This window comes from Platichthys flesus, chromosome 11, assembly GCF_949316205.1.
Source record: "Platichthys flesus chromosome 11, fPlaFle2.1, whole genome shotgun sequence".
Classification (NCBI taxonomy): Eukaryota; Metazoa; Chordata; class Actinopteri; order Pleuronectiformes; family Pleuronectidae; genus Platichthys; species Platichthys flesus.
Genome location: NC_084955.1, coordinates 15605042 through 15622523, shown reverse-complemented (window position 1 = coordinate 15622523; position 17482 = coordinate 15605042). Strand labels below are relative to the sequence as shown.

At 42.7% G+C, this 17482-nt stretch overlaps 1 protein-coding gene across 2 annotated transcripts in view; it reads left to right on the top strand.

The window, feature by feature from the left end:
* Window positions 1-16768, top strand: part of galnt1 (UDP-N-acetyl-alpha-D-galactosamine:polypeptide N-acetylgalactosaminyltransferase 1) — a 43695-nt gene extending 26927 nt beyond the window's left edge. For both annotated transcript variants that reach the window (XM_062399644.1, XM_062399645.1), the window contains exons 3-14: window positions 495-634; window positions 734-902; window positions 6257-6423; window positions 8284-8411; window positions 8529-8608; window positions 9019-9189; window positions 11478-11595; window positions 11914-12094; window positions 12969-13108; window positions 13308-13406; window positions 13562-13696; window positions 14649-16768. In XM_062399644.1, the coding sequence (XP_062255628.1) occupies window positions 496-634; window positions 734-902; window positions 6257-6423; window positions 8284-8411; window positions 8529-8608; window positions 9019-9189; window positions 11478-11595; window positions 11914-12094; window positions 12969-13108; window positions 13308-13406; window positions 13562-13696; window positions 14649-14795 (1674 nt within the window). In that variant the 5' untranslated portion in view covers window position 495 and the 3' untranslated portion in view covers window positions 14796-16768. The remainder of the gene's footprint in view (window positions 1-494; window positions 635-733; window positions 903-6256; window positions 6424-8283; window positions 8412-8528; window positions 8609-9018; window positions 9190-11477; window positions 11596-11913; window positions 12095-12968; window positions 13109-13307; window positions 13407-13561; window positions 13697-14648) is intronic.
* The last annotated feature ends 714 nt before the right edge of the window (window positions 16769-17482 follow it).

The window sequence follows — 17482 nt, the reverse complement described above, 5'->3', positions numbered from 1 at the left end:
TGCCTTGTAACTTCACATGACAGTTGAAAGCAAATTATGCAATAAAACAATCAGTCAAACACCAATGTCAGCCTTCAATGTGCTTTAAATTATGTCAGACACTAACCTTATTGAGTAACTTTTACAAACTTCTTCTTCTGCAGTGATGTTAGATGGAAATGCAGCAATGCAAAGTGTCCATTTTGTGTCTCCCTACTCAGTGTGGAGGTGACCGTTTGGAGAAGTGCTGATAAACAGCTGACAGATAAGAGCCAAGAGTCAGGCAGACAGGCAGGCGGAAGGACAGATGGAGGTGTTTTGAAGATACTCAGGCACAGTGCTTTGGGACGAGTGGAGGTAGAGGCAGGACGAGGGGTGTATGAAAAGAAACAGAGAGTGATCTCTGCAGAGTTTTTGGAAAAGGCTGTGATTGTGTGCGCAGCTCAGGGGTAGCCATCACTTCTCATCTCAGCCAGAGCTCTAATATTTTTGTCATCCTTTCATTACATTTTTAGGATGCGGAGGTTTGCCTACTGTAAGGTGGTTTTGGCCACCTCTCTGGTGTGGGTGATGCTGGACATGTTCATTCTGCTCTACTTCAGCGAATGCAACAAGTGCGACGACAAGAAGGAGAGGGGACTGCCTGGGAGAGACCGTGAGTGAATACTGATGCACACACTCACACACCCACACACACAAACACTCACATCCAGCATCTTCTCTATTCAAATCTGTCTGTTTGTATCTATTATAGACGCTCTCACCAGGCCGCGAGATGGGCCCGGTGAAGGTGGGAAGCCTGTGGTAATTCCTAAGGACAACCAGGAGAAGATGAAGGAGATGTTTAAGATTAACCAGTTCAACCTCATGGCCTCGGAGATGATTGCCCTCAATCGCTCACTGCCTGACGTCCGCCTGGAAGGGTGAGCAGCCTCCCCGCAGCTAATCATCTGTTCTATCGCTTTTCAAATTAAGTTCTCCTAAAAATGGATTTCAGTAGCACTGATGGTTGAGATGCTCTCTCCAGTTATAATTTGTCCTGCCACAGTTTCATAATGAACTAGATTTTCTACACTTCTCATAATAGCATAAGAGATCTCAAACTTGGTGTTTTTCTCTGTTGCTGCTTTGTGTAAATGTGTGGAGTTTGCATGTTACCTTCTTTTGGATATCCTCTCAAAATGATGCTCATTGGGTCCCTGCTCATCATATGTAATTGCTTTGATAGACTGCAGTTTGTTTACCACTGTATATTGTGGTTTGATATATGTGTTGGTGTGTCCCTTTTAGAGTTCTCGTATGGCTTCTGTAAGGCAGGGGTTGATGGTGGCGTCCTTCTTGTGACAGGTGTCAGGATAAATTAAAGAAGTCTGCTTTTCATCAGCTCACGTCTCTATACGCTGTCGGGTTTATTATTTAATTACTAAATATGTCAATTTTAGCGAAGCCGAGACTCTCGGTTGAATCACTGGGAAGTGATCGCAGGCACCAGCTGTGTAAACAATGTATGCCAAGACTAACTGAGTAAGTGTTGCCAGTTCCTGTGGAGATGGTTGATCATGTTGTCCCTGTGACCAGCAGGCCAATCACAACTAGATAGAGTGAGTCTTCTTATCGAATAATGTTATATTGTTCTTGTACTGTGGGAGCAGGTCCTGACTGGTCGACTCTGTGGACTCACTGAGCTCAAGCAAACGACTCAACCAGAGGATTTTAACGTAAAGCTTTGATCCCATAAAGTCCATCGGCTGTTTTAGGAAACAACCTTATAATGGAAACCTGAATATGAAAGGAATGAAATTATTTAAATCAGAGCGTAAACATGGTAACACAGCTTCCTCAGGGATTTTACCCAACTGTCAAAATGCATTATATGCTGTATCCTTGTGTCCTCCAGTGGTTAATTTAAGTCCCCATTGTGTAGAAAGAGAGATTCCCCTGTCTATAATTATAAAGCAGGCTTAGGTGGGTGGTATATAAATGCTGTCAAAGTACCAGAACACTCGATTCACAGAGGAATAAACAAGCTGTCAGACATTTTGGATTTTAATGTCACACAGTCACAAAACAATAATGCTGTCGTTGAGCCAGCAAACTAAAAGAGAGAAAAATGTTGAGGAATGTCAAAATGCAATGAATGTCCGGAGGCAGATTTGTCACTGCACAGCCGTCCCAAGGAGAAGTATTAGAGACCAGTGGCAAAGGTGCATTATTAATGAAATATCAGAGCATTTTACTCATATGAGAGAAGAGAGAAGTGTGACATAAGGAACTGTGACAAGATGTTTTGGCTTTTCAGGTTAAATTCACAGATATATTTCCACATGGATGAATCTGTATCAAAAGCACCCGGAAATGATCAAATATGGGACATATTTAAGTGAGTGTGAACCCATAGTTGGATTAGAACATAAATAAATTAGACGTGTGTTTCCACAACTGTCTAATAATTGATTTACCTGCTGGTAGGTTTGATTTCATGTCAATAGATCTAGATTCATTAAAATTTTAAAAAAATATAAAAGCCATCTCAAAGTTCATTTTCTTTTTCTCCTGGTCTATACCAAATGAGACAAACTGCAGACGTGAAACCCTCATCCTTATTGACTGTGCTGACTGTTATTATATTGTTTATTTTTTGCTAGAATTAGTGTATATAATAGAATTGGGAAACAACAAGCTGGTACATTTATATATCGTGACCTAATGCTGCACTAGTGACAATGCCGCCTTTCTGCCTGTCCTATCAAATCAGAACTCCTTTTTCTCCATAACCAACAGCCCATTTGTTCACCCAGAAGTTTCAACTGGAAATACATGACATTAAGGAAGTAGTGACCCCATATGATGAGACACTAAGGATAACGGCACACATTGCCCAAGGGAACTGCCCCACAGTTTTATGAAGATGTAAAGAAAATCAAAACAAAATTAAACATTCAATTTAAAGGATAGTAATGAGAAAGTTAAAATAAAAGTCTGCCCATTATTTTACTTGAATATCAGTTTATATGTGTAATTCTGAGGTCCTTCTTGTCTATAATGAGGATTTTATTTTTACTTTAATGTGTGTCAGTGGCTGTAGGTTGTTAAGTCTTCTGACAGGGAGGCAGACAGGGCAACAGACAGACATGCATCTGGCCAGTAGCATGTAAGATATGTCAAGGTTAGCTTGAGCAGGTGGAAACCAGCTTAGCCTTCCGTTCCCCTTTGCTCCTTTTTTCTCTTCAGTAGCAGAACATGCACAGATCAGTAATGAAGGTTTTCAGTGAGACGGACAGAAAGACTGACTGACAGACACAAGACTGACAGGCAGGAGCACATGCACACCAGACAGACAGGAGAGAAAGAGGACATTGATCCGTGAAATGGGTTTTAGTCTTTGAGCGAGGGTTGATTACTAGGTGTGTTTTCACTCTGCCTTCACTCTGTCTATGTGCTTTTCCAATTAGGAGATAAGGCCTAGTCAATATCGAGCAAGGGAATGTCCCTGTGTGTGTGTAGGTACGCGCACATGTGTGCATGTGTGTTTATTTGTGTGTGTGTGTGGGTGGATCGGCAGGCTTTTAGAGAACCTCCAAACAAATTCATCATCGTAAAGCAGTTCACCATTAGCTGAAACTCACTGATGGTTTGTTTTCATTATTTGCAGCAGTGCAGCGATGAGAGGACTGGTCGTTCTGACATCACTGTCAAGTGTGTGTGGATCAGCAGAATATGAAAACTTTTTCCATGATCACATCTTCCAAGTTTTCTTTCCTGACTGAGAAAACATACATGTACGTGTAATGTTTGTGTGTGTAATGTTGTATGACTGACACTGCTTTAAAAACAACCAGTCCGCCCACCCCTCCTAACTCTCCTCCCAATCCCAGCCCGTAACTCATTACTCTGCTTAGCTGTTGCCAAATGTAGCCGCACCACCCCAGTCTGTTTGAATACCCAGAATTCACGACACACACCGACATGAGCGTGCGTGTGTCAACACGTTGATTTGGTTAAAACACTGAATTCTTTTCCCCATCAGCTTCGCAGCAAAGATCCAGCGAGTCATGTTTGTGTTTGTCATTGATGCAGATGGGAGAGACATAATTACCTGACGTTCATAAAATTGGGTGTTGCTGTTTTTACAGTGATTCATCTTGTGCGCTCGTCAACCTCCCCTCCTTGTAGAGGGCATGGGCCTGCATGCCGCTGCCTGAGAATGACTGTGTGTGTTATTTAACATGCTCCAGAGGCGGCTGCATGATAGACTATCTTCTTGACCTCCTCTCCTCTGTCGCTGTCAGACACTTGGGGAGGGAGGGAGCTGTGTGGACGGAGAAAGAGAGAGATCATGTTCCATTCGGCTATTGTGAGTTGAGTCTGTCAGAGGGAGGAAGTCACAGGCTACACTCAGTTTTGTCATCAGTAGATAACAGTTTGAGCTGCTCACTGAGGTTCTTTGAGAAAACACTCTCACTGAAAGGCAGTGAAATGTCAGACAGCTCACATGCAGGTATCGTGTCAGGCAGCAGTGTCTCTTGAACCCCAGCATTGTCTCTGTATCTGTATCTGGGCTCTCTCTCTTTTTATTGGAAGGTAACATTAACATTCTTATGGAATTCATTGTGTCCATCTTTTGTGCCATCTGTTGTGCAAATCAATCCATCTGTAATATCTCTGGTACTGTCAATGATGGAGAGAGGCTTTCAAAGCATTTTCTCAGATAATGAATTGTTCATTTTGATTAGTGAGACGATTATGAAAGACTAACATGCCATAAGGAAAGGTGGCTCTGATGTGACAAACTCTTTAAAGCCTTTGCAAAATGTCAAGGGCAAAGTGACACAGCGATTATTTAGTCTTTATATAGCATATTATTGCAGTGTATTATGTAAATCTACACTAATCACTGCAGCATCTACTATAGTCTGAATAACTCTAAATTGAAATCATCTAAAATATATTCAGTGTGTGTAGGTCACTGGCTATTGACCTTATTCTGAACAAGATGTTACTCAGATTACTATATTTACGTGGGATGTTAATATATATATTTTTGCATTCATATTCCCATTTACATGTTACAGATCATAGAGTCATTATGAGTTACGTCAACATTATGTCATACTATTTGATTAAACTCGAACCCAGGCGATTTTTCGTCAAGCAGTTTGTAAGTGTTGTATGTCGATGTCACAAAATGTGACTTTATTCATTTAAGGTCATCTGAAAATACTGTTTACATAACAGCGTCTTATTCTCAAATGATGCAATCTAGTTAGGATGATCATTTAAAACTTACTCATTCTCTAACCTGTTCTCCTCCGTGAGACCTTTGCATCCCTCTCTGTCTCAGTTAGAGTTTGGTGTGTGTGCTCCACTGCTTCATGACTCACACACCCATAAGCATCACTAATCAACTTTCATCGCACTGACCCACTGTTTCTGTCCGAGTCTCTGTCTAAATCTGGAGATACATGCTCAGCTGCTCACTCGTCATTCACCCTCAGTTGTCTTGTCTGTTTGCAGTCGATACAAATATCACAATTTACGATTGTAAGTAACGCAACAGTTACGCTTCTAATGACTGCAGTCCAGTCGATGTTCAAGTCCCTGTTGTTCAGCTCTCTGTTGTGGGAACTCACTTGAGCTGCAGCTCTGCCTGTAGCAGTCTCTTACAATCAGACAGAGGCTTGATTGTGATGTCTTAACCAGAGTGTTTTTCTCTCCTCCCCCTCTGTTGGCTCAGGTCTGTCCCTGTTCCGACAACTTCACTTATTGCACATGTGGTTGATGCAATTCACACATCTCCTCTTGTTGTACTTGGGACTAATATATAGCTGCATTGGCTTTCTTTTTATTAGTTCATTTTGAAAAGCTTTCAGTAAAGCAAGACTGTTTTATCAGTTGGTCAATATAATTGGCCGAATCAAATATGTATAGGTATCAGCTTTTATACTTGCAGATATGAGCTGAGACGTAAACTTTTATTTTAAAGAATAAACAATGCATAAACGTTATACAAAGAGCTTGAGTCAAGTTCTATGTTGTTGGTTGTACTTTATGTTTCCTTTTTATGTGTATTAATTTATAATCAAGTGTAATTACATTTCTTCCTCAAAAAGGTTAGGAATCAGTGCCATTTTTTCCAGCCAGAGCATATTTCCCAAGTATAGGTATCAACACCCCCCCCCCCCCCCCCCCCCCCCCCAAAAAATCCATTTCGGTCAGGCTGTAGATTTCCGGTTTTTCCTCATTAAATGTGTTCTTCTCATTTTTTTTCTCTCTGTAGGTGCAAGAACAAGTTATATCCCGATAATCTTCCACGTACCAGCGTGGTGATTGTATTTCACAATGAGGCGTGGAGCACGCTGCTGCGAACCGTCCACTCCGTCATCGACCGCTCTCCGCACACACTGCTAGAGGAGATTGTCCTTGTGGACGATGCCAGTGAGAGGGGTATGTACACACATGCAAACACACACACGCATACACACATAATTCCTTCAGTGCCTCTTGTTTGAGGCTTAACCTATTTTTTAGAGAACTACTGTATGATTTGACTTTGTGTATGAGTGTGTGTGTGTGTGTGTGTGTGTGTGTGTGTGTGTGCGCGTGTGTGCGCGTGTGTGCGCGTGTGCAAGTCCGTGTGCCCAACAGCCAGTCAGCATATACTGTATGTGCTGTGTGAGCCACTCTTTCCTGTGCAATGCATATAATCCCTGTTTTGGGGAGATTAGGTCTTTAATTTGCCAGCCGCAGGGATTACACTCTGTTATTACCCTCAATCCCCCCCCAGCCGCCACCACACAGCACCATTACACCCAATGGGACCTCAGGTTTGATGGTAGTGTAGGGAGGATAGCTCTCTGCACGTAGATGGGATCTTGGCATTCAAACTGAGGCACCTGCACAAAAACACTATCGTATCTTGTGAGCAGCTGAGATGTTGATGAAGGTGAGGTTGATGTTGAAGGAAGAATTTTCCGCAGACCCAGAACTTGATTGTCTAGTTAAAAGTTTAATACACAAAGTCTTACAGGTCAGGAAGGATTCTAGAAATCCGGACAAATTCACATGCCAATAATGAAGCCTGCTTTGCAGGCATCAAACACACAATATATATAGGGGTTGCCTACACCCATGACAGCGTACCACATCCCATGGTTGAGAGGTGCATGACTAGATGTGTCTGAGCGCATAACATGTAAATGAAACAATGAATTCATAAGGACATGCCTCGTGCTTAATAGACAAAAACCCATGTGTGTGTGACTTGGATCTTTACCAAGTCACACACACTCATAATTATCAGTTCCCTTAACCTGCCTTAATTTTTTTTCCCCAATAAGATTTATTAATTATTCTCAGAGAAATCAATGAAAATGTTGAATAACGTCCTATCTCACAATGTAAAAAGAATCCTGGACCCAACCCCGGATCTGATCAACACCAAAAATCGAATGGGTTCCTTCTCTGACCCATACTGCAACCAAGTTTCCTGGTAATCAGTTTGCGTAATCCTGCTAACAACCAGACAAACAAACACTGATGGAAACATAATAAATAGGCTCACTGACAAAGTGAACAACATGTCCTGTGGTCTGTCACATGTTTGTGAGTGATCACACTGTGGCCCATACAAAGCCACATTGGTAAAATAAGACTCATAGCTAATGGATTTGTTCTGCAGTTTCCTCATCCAGCCATAACCATCAGACAATGAAACAGCGTTTGGCCGCTTACCAAAATCATTGTTCCGCTGGACGTCTATAGACAGGTCAATGTCCAGAGGCTACTGAGTGACTGCAGCTTGTCGATTCCTCTCATGCTCATTCTAAAAGAATCGCTGTAGACCATATACTGTTTGTAAAGCTGGACAGCGTGTGTCCTCTTCCTCCCACTATCCAGAAATCAAATTAAAATATCCGGTATAAGAACGCAGCCATCTTGCACATTTAGATTCTGAGACTGTGCTTAGCAATAGTGAGATGGAGCCACGCTAGTGAGGTCCCAAACACTCACTAGTCTCTCAACATTAAGGCTACAAAAGTCTAAAAATGCAACACTTAAACTCAAAAGTATTATCTGATGTAATGAATGAAGTGTAACTGTTGAGTCCTGAAATAATTAAGTAAAAAATACATGGTCTACTATTAGGACCAATATGCCCTCAAGAGCAGAAGAGAACTCTCTGCATTGTTCTGTCTGTTTATTTGATGTAGGGTCTGTACCTTTAATTATATAAAATATGTGTTTATGAAAACTCTGCTATTGTTTCCATTTTCATTCATATCCGTGTTCATTTGTGTGTTTCAGATTTCCTCAAGCGGCCATTGGAACAGTATGTCAGAAGACTTGAAGTCCCTGTCAGAGTGGTGAGGATGGATCAGCGCTCTGGACTCATCCGTGCTCGTCTCAAAGGAGCGTCCCTCTCCACTGGCCAGGTGTGTGCATTGTGCACACGTACATGCACAAACATGACATCCACTCCCCAGTGACCTGTTCTCCAGATGGTGTGTGCACTGCCGGGTTTGTCTGACGCCTTCTCTCCATGTGTCTAGGTTATAACCTTTCTGGATGCTCATTGTGAATGCACACTGGGGTGGCTGGAGCCTCTGCTCGCCCGTATCAAGCAAGACAAGTAAGACACACACAAACACACAGGAGATCTACACACCACTGGCAAGCATTAAAACAAAATCAATAAACTATTGTTGGGCCTGTAGGGGGCTTGTCGTCGTGTTTATTTGATGCTTAATTACTTGTTGTCCGATTACTGCTTCCTTCAGGCTAGTACTCAAAAACACACACACACACACACACACACACACAAAACATAAGGTCTGAGAAGGTGTGATGAGTAATGGCTGAAGGTTAAATCAAGGTATATATTGTTGTTGTAGTGGATTTGGTCCAGGAGGTGCCACACCTTATAGATGAGCACTTAGTCTTAATTGATGACCACTCGACAGGCGTATGCAGTTGTGTTGCGTGTGGGTGGGGTCTGGGTTGTGTGTGTTTGTATGTCTGATGTGTTTCTGTTGGCTGTAGGAGAACGGTGGTGTGCCCCATCATCGACGTGATCAGCGACGACACGTTCGAGTACATGGCCGGTTCCGACATGACGTACGGAGGCTTCAACTGGAAGCTCAACTTCCGGTGGTACCCTGTGCCCCAGAGAGAGATGGACCGCCGCAAAGGAGACCGCACACTGCCTGTCAGGTTGGTGACACAGTTAGACGAGCCGGCCAGTGACACATAGAGGTTTAACTTGCAGTACATATGTGTGCCCTTCAGCTTAAGTGCAGCTGTTGAACCGGCCCTCTGACCTCTGCTGGGTCGGCAAAAAGAGAATTTGGCTGCAGGGATGAGGCCTGAGTCATGTCAGTGTCATAACCATGCACACATGATCGTACTCATTTGATGTCATTAAGCGAGTTGAAATAACATCTGCTGGTAACTTGAGCGTCGCTGACAGCCATTCACAATTAACGTGCGCAGCAGAATCGTACTTCACCATTAAATTTCATCAGAATGATCAAGTGCTCTGAGGACAAGATGAGAGACAAAATACAGTGAACTTTCCTCTGTTGTTCAAGTCAAGATGATTAAGTGAGATTTTGTCTAATTCTTTTCCATGCACCATTTCTCATGGTCAGGCACTTGGAAGTAAAAATCAAGAGCTTATTTCTGCTTGTCTATCATCTCTTCTTCCTGCCCTTGTTTCTAAGCACGCTAAGCGCTATTATTCAAGGTCACACACATAATACATCTTATGTAACACTCTTCGCCCCGGTTTCACGGCTCTGCCTGACAATTATTTTCCCCAAGGATGACTTGTGGGCGAACTAAAATACAAAATTGGTTGTTTTGGTTGAAGAAATTAAGAAGTATTTTATGTTTATGACACAATTTGCATAAACACTGTCCTGTCGCGCAGCAGTTCCATGTTATTGGGAAACACTTACAAGTTATGTAGGCCACTGATAATTCAGTAGACCATACTGGTGTTATTTCAACCTATCAAATTTGCATTACCAATTAAGTTTGCTGTTAAAAACGTATTAAAGGGACTGTTCTTTCTTGGCCAGTGCATAGGACGCTATAGAACTGTCACACACTGAGAGGCCTCAAAGAGTGATGGTGCAGGAGTAAACTTCCGCAGCTCAACTGGTTATTATGGACTCGTCTACCTTGTAATTTGTAGAACTGTGAAAAAGTGTGAGGTCACTTTGAAAGACTCTCCTCATGGCATGAAAGAAAAAACACAAAAATTATCCAAGGTCTAAGGAAAATCCTGCGAACATATAAATTGACCTTGTGACCCTCTTCAGACCTGGTATCAGCATCTGTTTCCTGTGATCCTATCACAAGTACGTCACACCTGGCTTTAAAATGTGTCTCTACACGTGTCTCCGGTGAGCAGGGATCACGTTTCCCTCCACTGCTCTATATGCAAATAAACACAGATATCAATTTCTGTTCTCAGAGACCAGATGATCGGGTCTGAGTTCGTCTGAGGTGTGTTCACATCTGTACTTAAAGAGATGTCCACTATCCATCAGATCGAAACCAGATCTGAATTTGGCCTTTGTCAGTTACAAACCTGAGAGAAATTACCAGAAGCATCACCTGGGAACAACTAGAAAGGCATGGATCCGCCCGTTTCTCCAGATCCACTCCAAAATTGAGTCGTGCCCCAAACGGCTTTGAAAACAAAACCTCCTTAGCAAACGTAAAAAACACACGCAAGTTTATCGTAAAGAAGAACTACAGTTTTACCTTCTCAGCATGAAATAACATTTTGTCATCTGTCCCTTTCTTTATTTGATGTTGCAGAGTTTGTGCTTATTTAAATGTCACAGTGTGCTTTCTAAGCAATAAACTGTGTTTTAAGTGCTAAAAGCTTCCTGTTTATATAGAGGTCTTTAATTAGAGATTGTTGCTGTAACACGACATATCAATTGGTCCACTGTAAATGCTTTTTTTTGCTTTATTATCATGTGCTTCAGTTGTGTCAAAAGAGTGATTTAATTGGAAGTTGAGTTCGAGCTTTGAAATGTAACGGTGCAAAGAAAATATTTGTTTTTATCCACTTCTCTGTTTCTTATTATTTCTGACTCTCCGCAAAACACTTCAAACAAACCAGGACCTTGCATGCTCTCAGGATGTTTGATCTTCGTCTTTGTTTGTATGCACGGTATCATGTGTTGATATGTGAACTTAGTTGTTAAATGAAAGCAAAGTCAGGCAGCAGGGAAAACAAACCAAATCCGTTTACAAGGCAGAGATAAAAGAAGGACATAAACACTGACACGGCCATCACAACCACAGAGCAGAAGAGGACTAAATGGGGGAAAAGCAGAGCGCAGGGCGTGTGAGCTGGGAAATTTAAAACTCCAATGGGATCTGTTGCTACAGTGTGACCTTTAGAAAACAAGCCACATGTGAATTAAGTGGCACTGACTCACCTCAATCTTGGTTTACACTGCTCTCCTGTGTCTCCTCAGGACTCCCACCATGGCAGGCGGCTTGTTCTCCATAGACCGGGACTATTTCCAGGAGATCGGCACGTATGACGCAGGCATGGACATCTGGGGTGGAGAGAACCTGGAAATCTCTTTCAGAGTGAGTGAGCACACCCGCTGCCAATTGACATGACGGTATTCTTCCATTCACTGGCGGGCGTCCAGGAGAGTCTGCTCAGAGTCCCAAACACACACATTACACTTGAGTTTGACTGCTCGCTGACTTAATTGGTGACTTGACTAATTCTTTGTCAGGCGTCTACTGACTGGCTCTCAATCAGACTCATTCAGGCTGTCACAACACGGACGCGACCAATCTGTGTCTTCCATCACCCAGCAGAGCTCGCTGATCAGCCCATTCAGTGATCAGGCCTCTCAGTGTGCATACAGTAAACTACACGCGTGTTGTTCTTCACAGATCTGGCAGTGCGGTGGGACGCTGGAAATTGTCACCTGCTCTCATGTGGGTCACGTGTTCAGAAAGGCGACGCCCTACACGTTTCCCGGGGGAACGGGACAGATCATCAACAAAAACAACCGCCGCCTGGCAGAAGTGTGGATGGATGAATTTAAAAACTTCTTCTATATCATCTCCCCTGGTGAGTTGGGCCGTGTGTGTGTGTGCTAGTGTGTTGGGTGTGTATGTGCTCATGTGTGGAGGTTAATCTCTGTGGCAGGTGTGATCTATCCATTAACCCAGTGACAGTGTGATATTGCAGTTGCGACCCAGCAGTGCAGGACAGGGGGCGGCGAGTAATTTCACGCTACAAAGCCGCTATTAACTCGCACAATCACTCACTCACACACATATACAGAATACAGAATATTTTTAGATGCGTTAGTAACACTCTCACAAACTCATCCGTTGTGTAAATAAGCTGGTTTGGGGGAACCCATCTGACAAAACTCATCTTTTAAACATAACTTTTAACGAGAACCTTTTCTTTAATTTTTCATACAAAATTGTAATTTTAATATGTGAGGACTTCTGAAATCTATTTCATTTGTTTATTTTTAAAGTCATTCCTTCCTGTGCCAATTATTATATTTATATTTCTTGAATCTGTCTTTAATGTGGTGTTTTTTTTTTGTGATGCAGATTGTGTTCCATCTTTTTTGTATGAAATGTGCTGTATAAATAAAGTTTAGTTATTCGTTTTAGCGGGTACAGAACAAGCTATTTAACTTAAGTTCAGGTTGTCCATTTGTCTGTCCATCCAATTTTCATGCGTGCAATTTCTTCACATTTGGCTTTAAAATGCATTGGCCTTCTATAAAAGTCCATTAGATGCTCATCAGATTTCTGCTGGAGTTCCACTTAAGTCTCTTTCAAACACTTCATGATCTGAGAAGTGAGGTCTGAAATCCAATGATATTGTGATTGTGTGTGTCACATAATAATGTGGCCTTTACCCATGACACTCTTTAGATAAGCCTTAAAAGGACCTTTGTGTTTGTTGTGTGTCTGTCCAGGTGTGACCAAAGTGGACTATGGTGACATCACATCTCGCAGTGCTCTGAGACAAAAACTCCAATGTAAACCATTCAGCTGGTACCTGGAGAACGTCTACCCCGACTCCCAGATCCCCAGACACTACTACTCCCTGGGAGAGGTAAGCAAGCACAAACACACACACACACACACACACACACACACACACACACATAAATGAAAGACCCTTTCATTTATTGTAATACAGACAGTTATAGATTGATCTTTGACTAGTCTGAAATCCAATAGGAAAACATAAATATCTGTGAATTACATGTTTTATGTTCAGGTTACTCACTGTGGTTGTGTATTCATTTCAGATCCGAAACGTGGAGACCAACCAGTGCCTGGACAACATGGCCCGCAAGGAGAACGAGAAGGTCGGCATTTTCAACTGCCACGGCATGGGAGGCAACCAGGTAAAAAAATAACACAAAGAAACAACAACTGACACAAAATAAGAAATTAACCAATGTTTATGTTAACAGTAACGTCAGTCCAGGAAGTAATCATGAGAGAGAAGTGCTTGTAAAACTGATTTTGTATTAAAAGCTGTATTCTGTTGATGACACAGGTGTTTTCCTACACGGCCAATAAGGAGATCAGGACTGACGACTTGTGTTTAGACGTGTCCAAGCTCAACGGACCCGTCATGATGCTCAAGTGTCACCACCTCAAGGGCAACCAGCTCTGGGAGTACGACCCTGCGGTGAGTGGAAGGAAACAGGAAAACTAACATGTTGGAATGCACGTGGGGAAATGATGATAAATGATGTGGATTGTCTGGTGCAGTAAATCTTCATGTACACAGATGGTTTCCATACAGGTCTTAGAAGGTACAGAAAAATAAATGGAATTATCACCAGACAAAAAACTAGAGTTGTATATTCCAAGGACATGTCATTTAGGTTTTTCTGTTCAAAATTAGTATAGATAAAATGACGTTAACCCAGAAAAGAAATCAATAACGATGGACTCACACGTATGTGTTAGAGCGAGGAGGCAAAGGCTGCTGGTGGAGCTGCTGGTGGAGCTGCTGGTGGAGCTGCTGGTGGAGCTGCTGGTGGAGCTTCTGGGTTCATCTGGTTGCCTATTTTATCTTCTGTGTTGCTTTTCATTAGCATTGTATTGACGGCTAGCGGGACACATTAACAGTTTGATGATCTTGTCTGCGACACGCCCACCATCAAACATGAACAAAAGGCAAACAAGTTTTTCCCCAGTCACAAGGTCGTCTTCCAGTTGGATCAGAAAATCCCTAATATTTGTAACAGTTTGTAATTGTTATTTCTATTAAATAGAAAGGAATACTAATGGATTCCCTGTTTCTAACTTACTATAATGAGCCCTGTGTATTCCCAGTAAACAAACTTTATGACAACACATATTTCAGACCAGTCAGTGTTTATCATCTTCACTTAGAGGGTAATATATTCTCGGTGACACATTACCGAGAGCCCAACCACAGCACGTCTCAAACTGAGAGCCAAACGAGATGGTGTCGGAAAACACAGCCGGGAAAAAAGTACATTGGAATTTTGATAGAAAACTTGAGTAAGATCCTTGTGTATAGCTGTGCTTTTTAGATTGTAGATTTATAAACATGCTTATGTGATGTGCTTCCCCTCTCACACACTTGCACTGTGTTTCCTTCTGTGCAGAAGCTGACTCTGATCCACGTCAACAGTAACCAGTGTCTGGACAAGGCCAGCGAGGAGGACAGCCAGGTGCCCAGCGTCAAAGACTGCACACACACACGCTCCCAACAGTGGCTGCTCCGCAATGTCACACTACCGGAGGTCTTCTGACCACAAACACACAACACACAGCAGCCCGGAGAAAGCGACGAGGGGAATGGACGTGTTTATTAAAGCGTGGGCACCAGTAGAGGAAAGACTTCCCATGAGGGGACGCTGGAGGGGAGGAGGACGGATTAGATGGTACTACCTCTGCCAGAGATCAGAGGGAGGAGTGTGTTTGACCCTCCTCCAAACGGGGAAGAGAGGAAAGACTCCTTTTACGTTTTTATTTTGTTGATTTTTTTTAAAAAGAGATTTTAACCAGAGAGACTCAATATGGGACTGCCTGGTGGAGTGGAGGCTCTGCACTCACAGCTTCCCTGGACACAGCAGTCCACCCCTCAACTCATCACTTAAGGTTTACTGACTGCCTCTAATGAGCGAGTGTATGCACTTAGTTGTGTGTCTGCCTGCACAGGTGTGTGTTCTCCGAGATGAATGTATGCTTTGAGAATTCCTGAATTCCTTGTTCATTACTTTTCTTTTCTTTTTTAATTTAACTTTGTATTGGATATTTGAAAATGAACTCTGGTGAACTCATATGAAGAAGAGTGCATGTGGACGTGAGCGTGCGTGTGTATGTGTGAGACGGTCTTGTGCACGTGTCAGAGCCCCTCCTACAGACCTGCAGCAGTGTATGTCTCCCTCTGGTGTTACTCCTCTGCATTTCATCCTAAAGACTGACGCCTCCTCGCTGAAGAATTTTCCAAGGAACTGCAAATTTTAAAAAAGGAAAAAAAAAAAAAACTGGAGGACAAACACGAGGACCCTACGTCTGCCACCTGCAGAGATCTAGTGATATAGAAAAAAAGATGTTTGTGATATCTTGAGATTTCTATGTCCCGTTTTTACATGGCTGTGTCTGTTTCTACGGTCCTGTGAGAGTCACAGAGCAGGAACCCTAGTCTGTCTGTCCGACTCTGTTGTCTTTAACAGTGTTGAACATAGAGCTACCAGGCACATACACACAGAGGACTCTGCATATGTAACTGATGTTCACTGCCTAATGTAGTGTGAAACATAGGAAACTCTCCCATAAGGCACTACATAGTCTCACACACACACACACACACAGTAAACATATAGGAAAAAAGGCTTCACTAGCCTGAAACTAAAAATCCATTTTGGCATATCTTCTTCTCAATGACCTCTTGTAAAAAAACTACACTCCAAGCGCTTCTTCCCTCCAGAGGAGTGTGGATGGCTGCGTCAGTGCGGGTTTCATAACTAATCAGTCCATCAGCTCCCTGCTCTCCAGAACAAGCCGCTCTCAGAGTCCTCGCTGTGGAACGACCAAGAGCCCGTAGCATAGGCTGACAGCAGATCAGCGTGCTTCTGTCGTACAAAAAGCTTGCTTCACAGAGCCGAGCCTCGGTTCTCTCCTGAGGTCATATCTACAGTAGGAAATGAAGCCTGGGACGCAGCGAGAGTATCAACACACGTCGCTAACACTTAATCAGGGACAGAATAACATTGTAGAGAGCCGAACGGAGTGAAAGTGTTTAACTGGATCACAAAGAGCACAGCAGCAGATGACATATCTTAATCCATAACTACATATCTCTCTTTACATGCTCACCCGCAGTATTCCACTGTTCATATCTCTGTGAGGAGCCAAACAGGCTCCACAGTTTCATCAGTGCATCGTGTTTTCTTTAAACTTCCATCTGTATCGCTCCTGTGAGTCAGAGCAGGAGACTTCTTAAAGGTTTTAACCATTTCATCTTCCTCCAGTGGAGGAAGAGTTTACACGCTGGACAAGTCACTGGTTCATCTTTGTCGTGAACACGGCCTTGAGGAGGGTGTCGATAGATTTCTTTTTTTCTTTCATGTCAAAGCGAGTGAAGATGTTTCGGATTGTGACACCGGGGGGGGTGTATCAGATGTTCAGGGGTCGAGGGGGTTTGCAGCTGACTGACATGTCCAGGCTTCCACACTGAGCTGATCCAAATGTAGAAAATAAAGGTGAAAAGTTTACAGTACGATACGAGTAGCATGTTGATTTCTGCCTTTGTCTGTTCACATGTTGATAAAACACAGAAACAAACACAGGTCCCTGAACATCACCCTGATGCAGGGACATGAATCTGTTTAACAAAACATTTAGATCAGTTTCATTTTAATTTAAGCTATAGTCTAGTATTTAGTACAATATCAACTCCATTCTGCTAATACTCGTTCTGTCATAACCGGTGTATGACTGAGTACGGGCTCGGGCCTGTTAGTGCTACAACATAGCCCTAGTTTAATTTGACATTTAAGTTTGATAATCTAATATAAGAATATATATTGACACGGCTGATGAGTAGATGTGTTTCATATTTAATTCTAAACTTTAAAGTCAGATTTTTGGCTTTTTGAGGAATTCTGTTTAAAAAGCCAAGACGAAGAGCCATCCTCAGGATCCTGAACTGGGACCAGTGCTGCATGTTGAGGGGAAAGATCAAATGAATCTGTTTTATCTCCTCAGTGAGAATCACATCACAGCAGCGGAGGTGAGTCTGAGCACAAACCAGAACTGTTCTCCTCCTCTTTAATCCTTCACTCGGAGCAGGGTGAAGCTAACTGAGTCGGGGCGGCGGCGGAATGACTACAATGTTTTGTGGAGAGTGGATTATTCCAACTCCTCAGCTTGATCTGTTGAATTATTCATTTGTCTGGATTAGAGACGAGAGCCATCAGGAGGACACATTAGA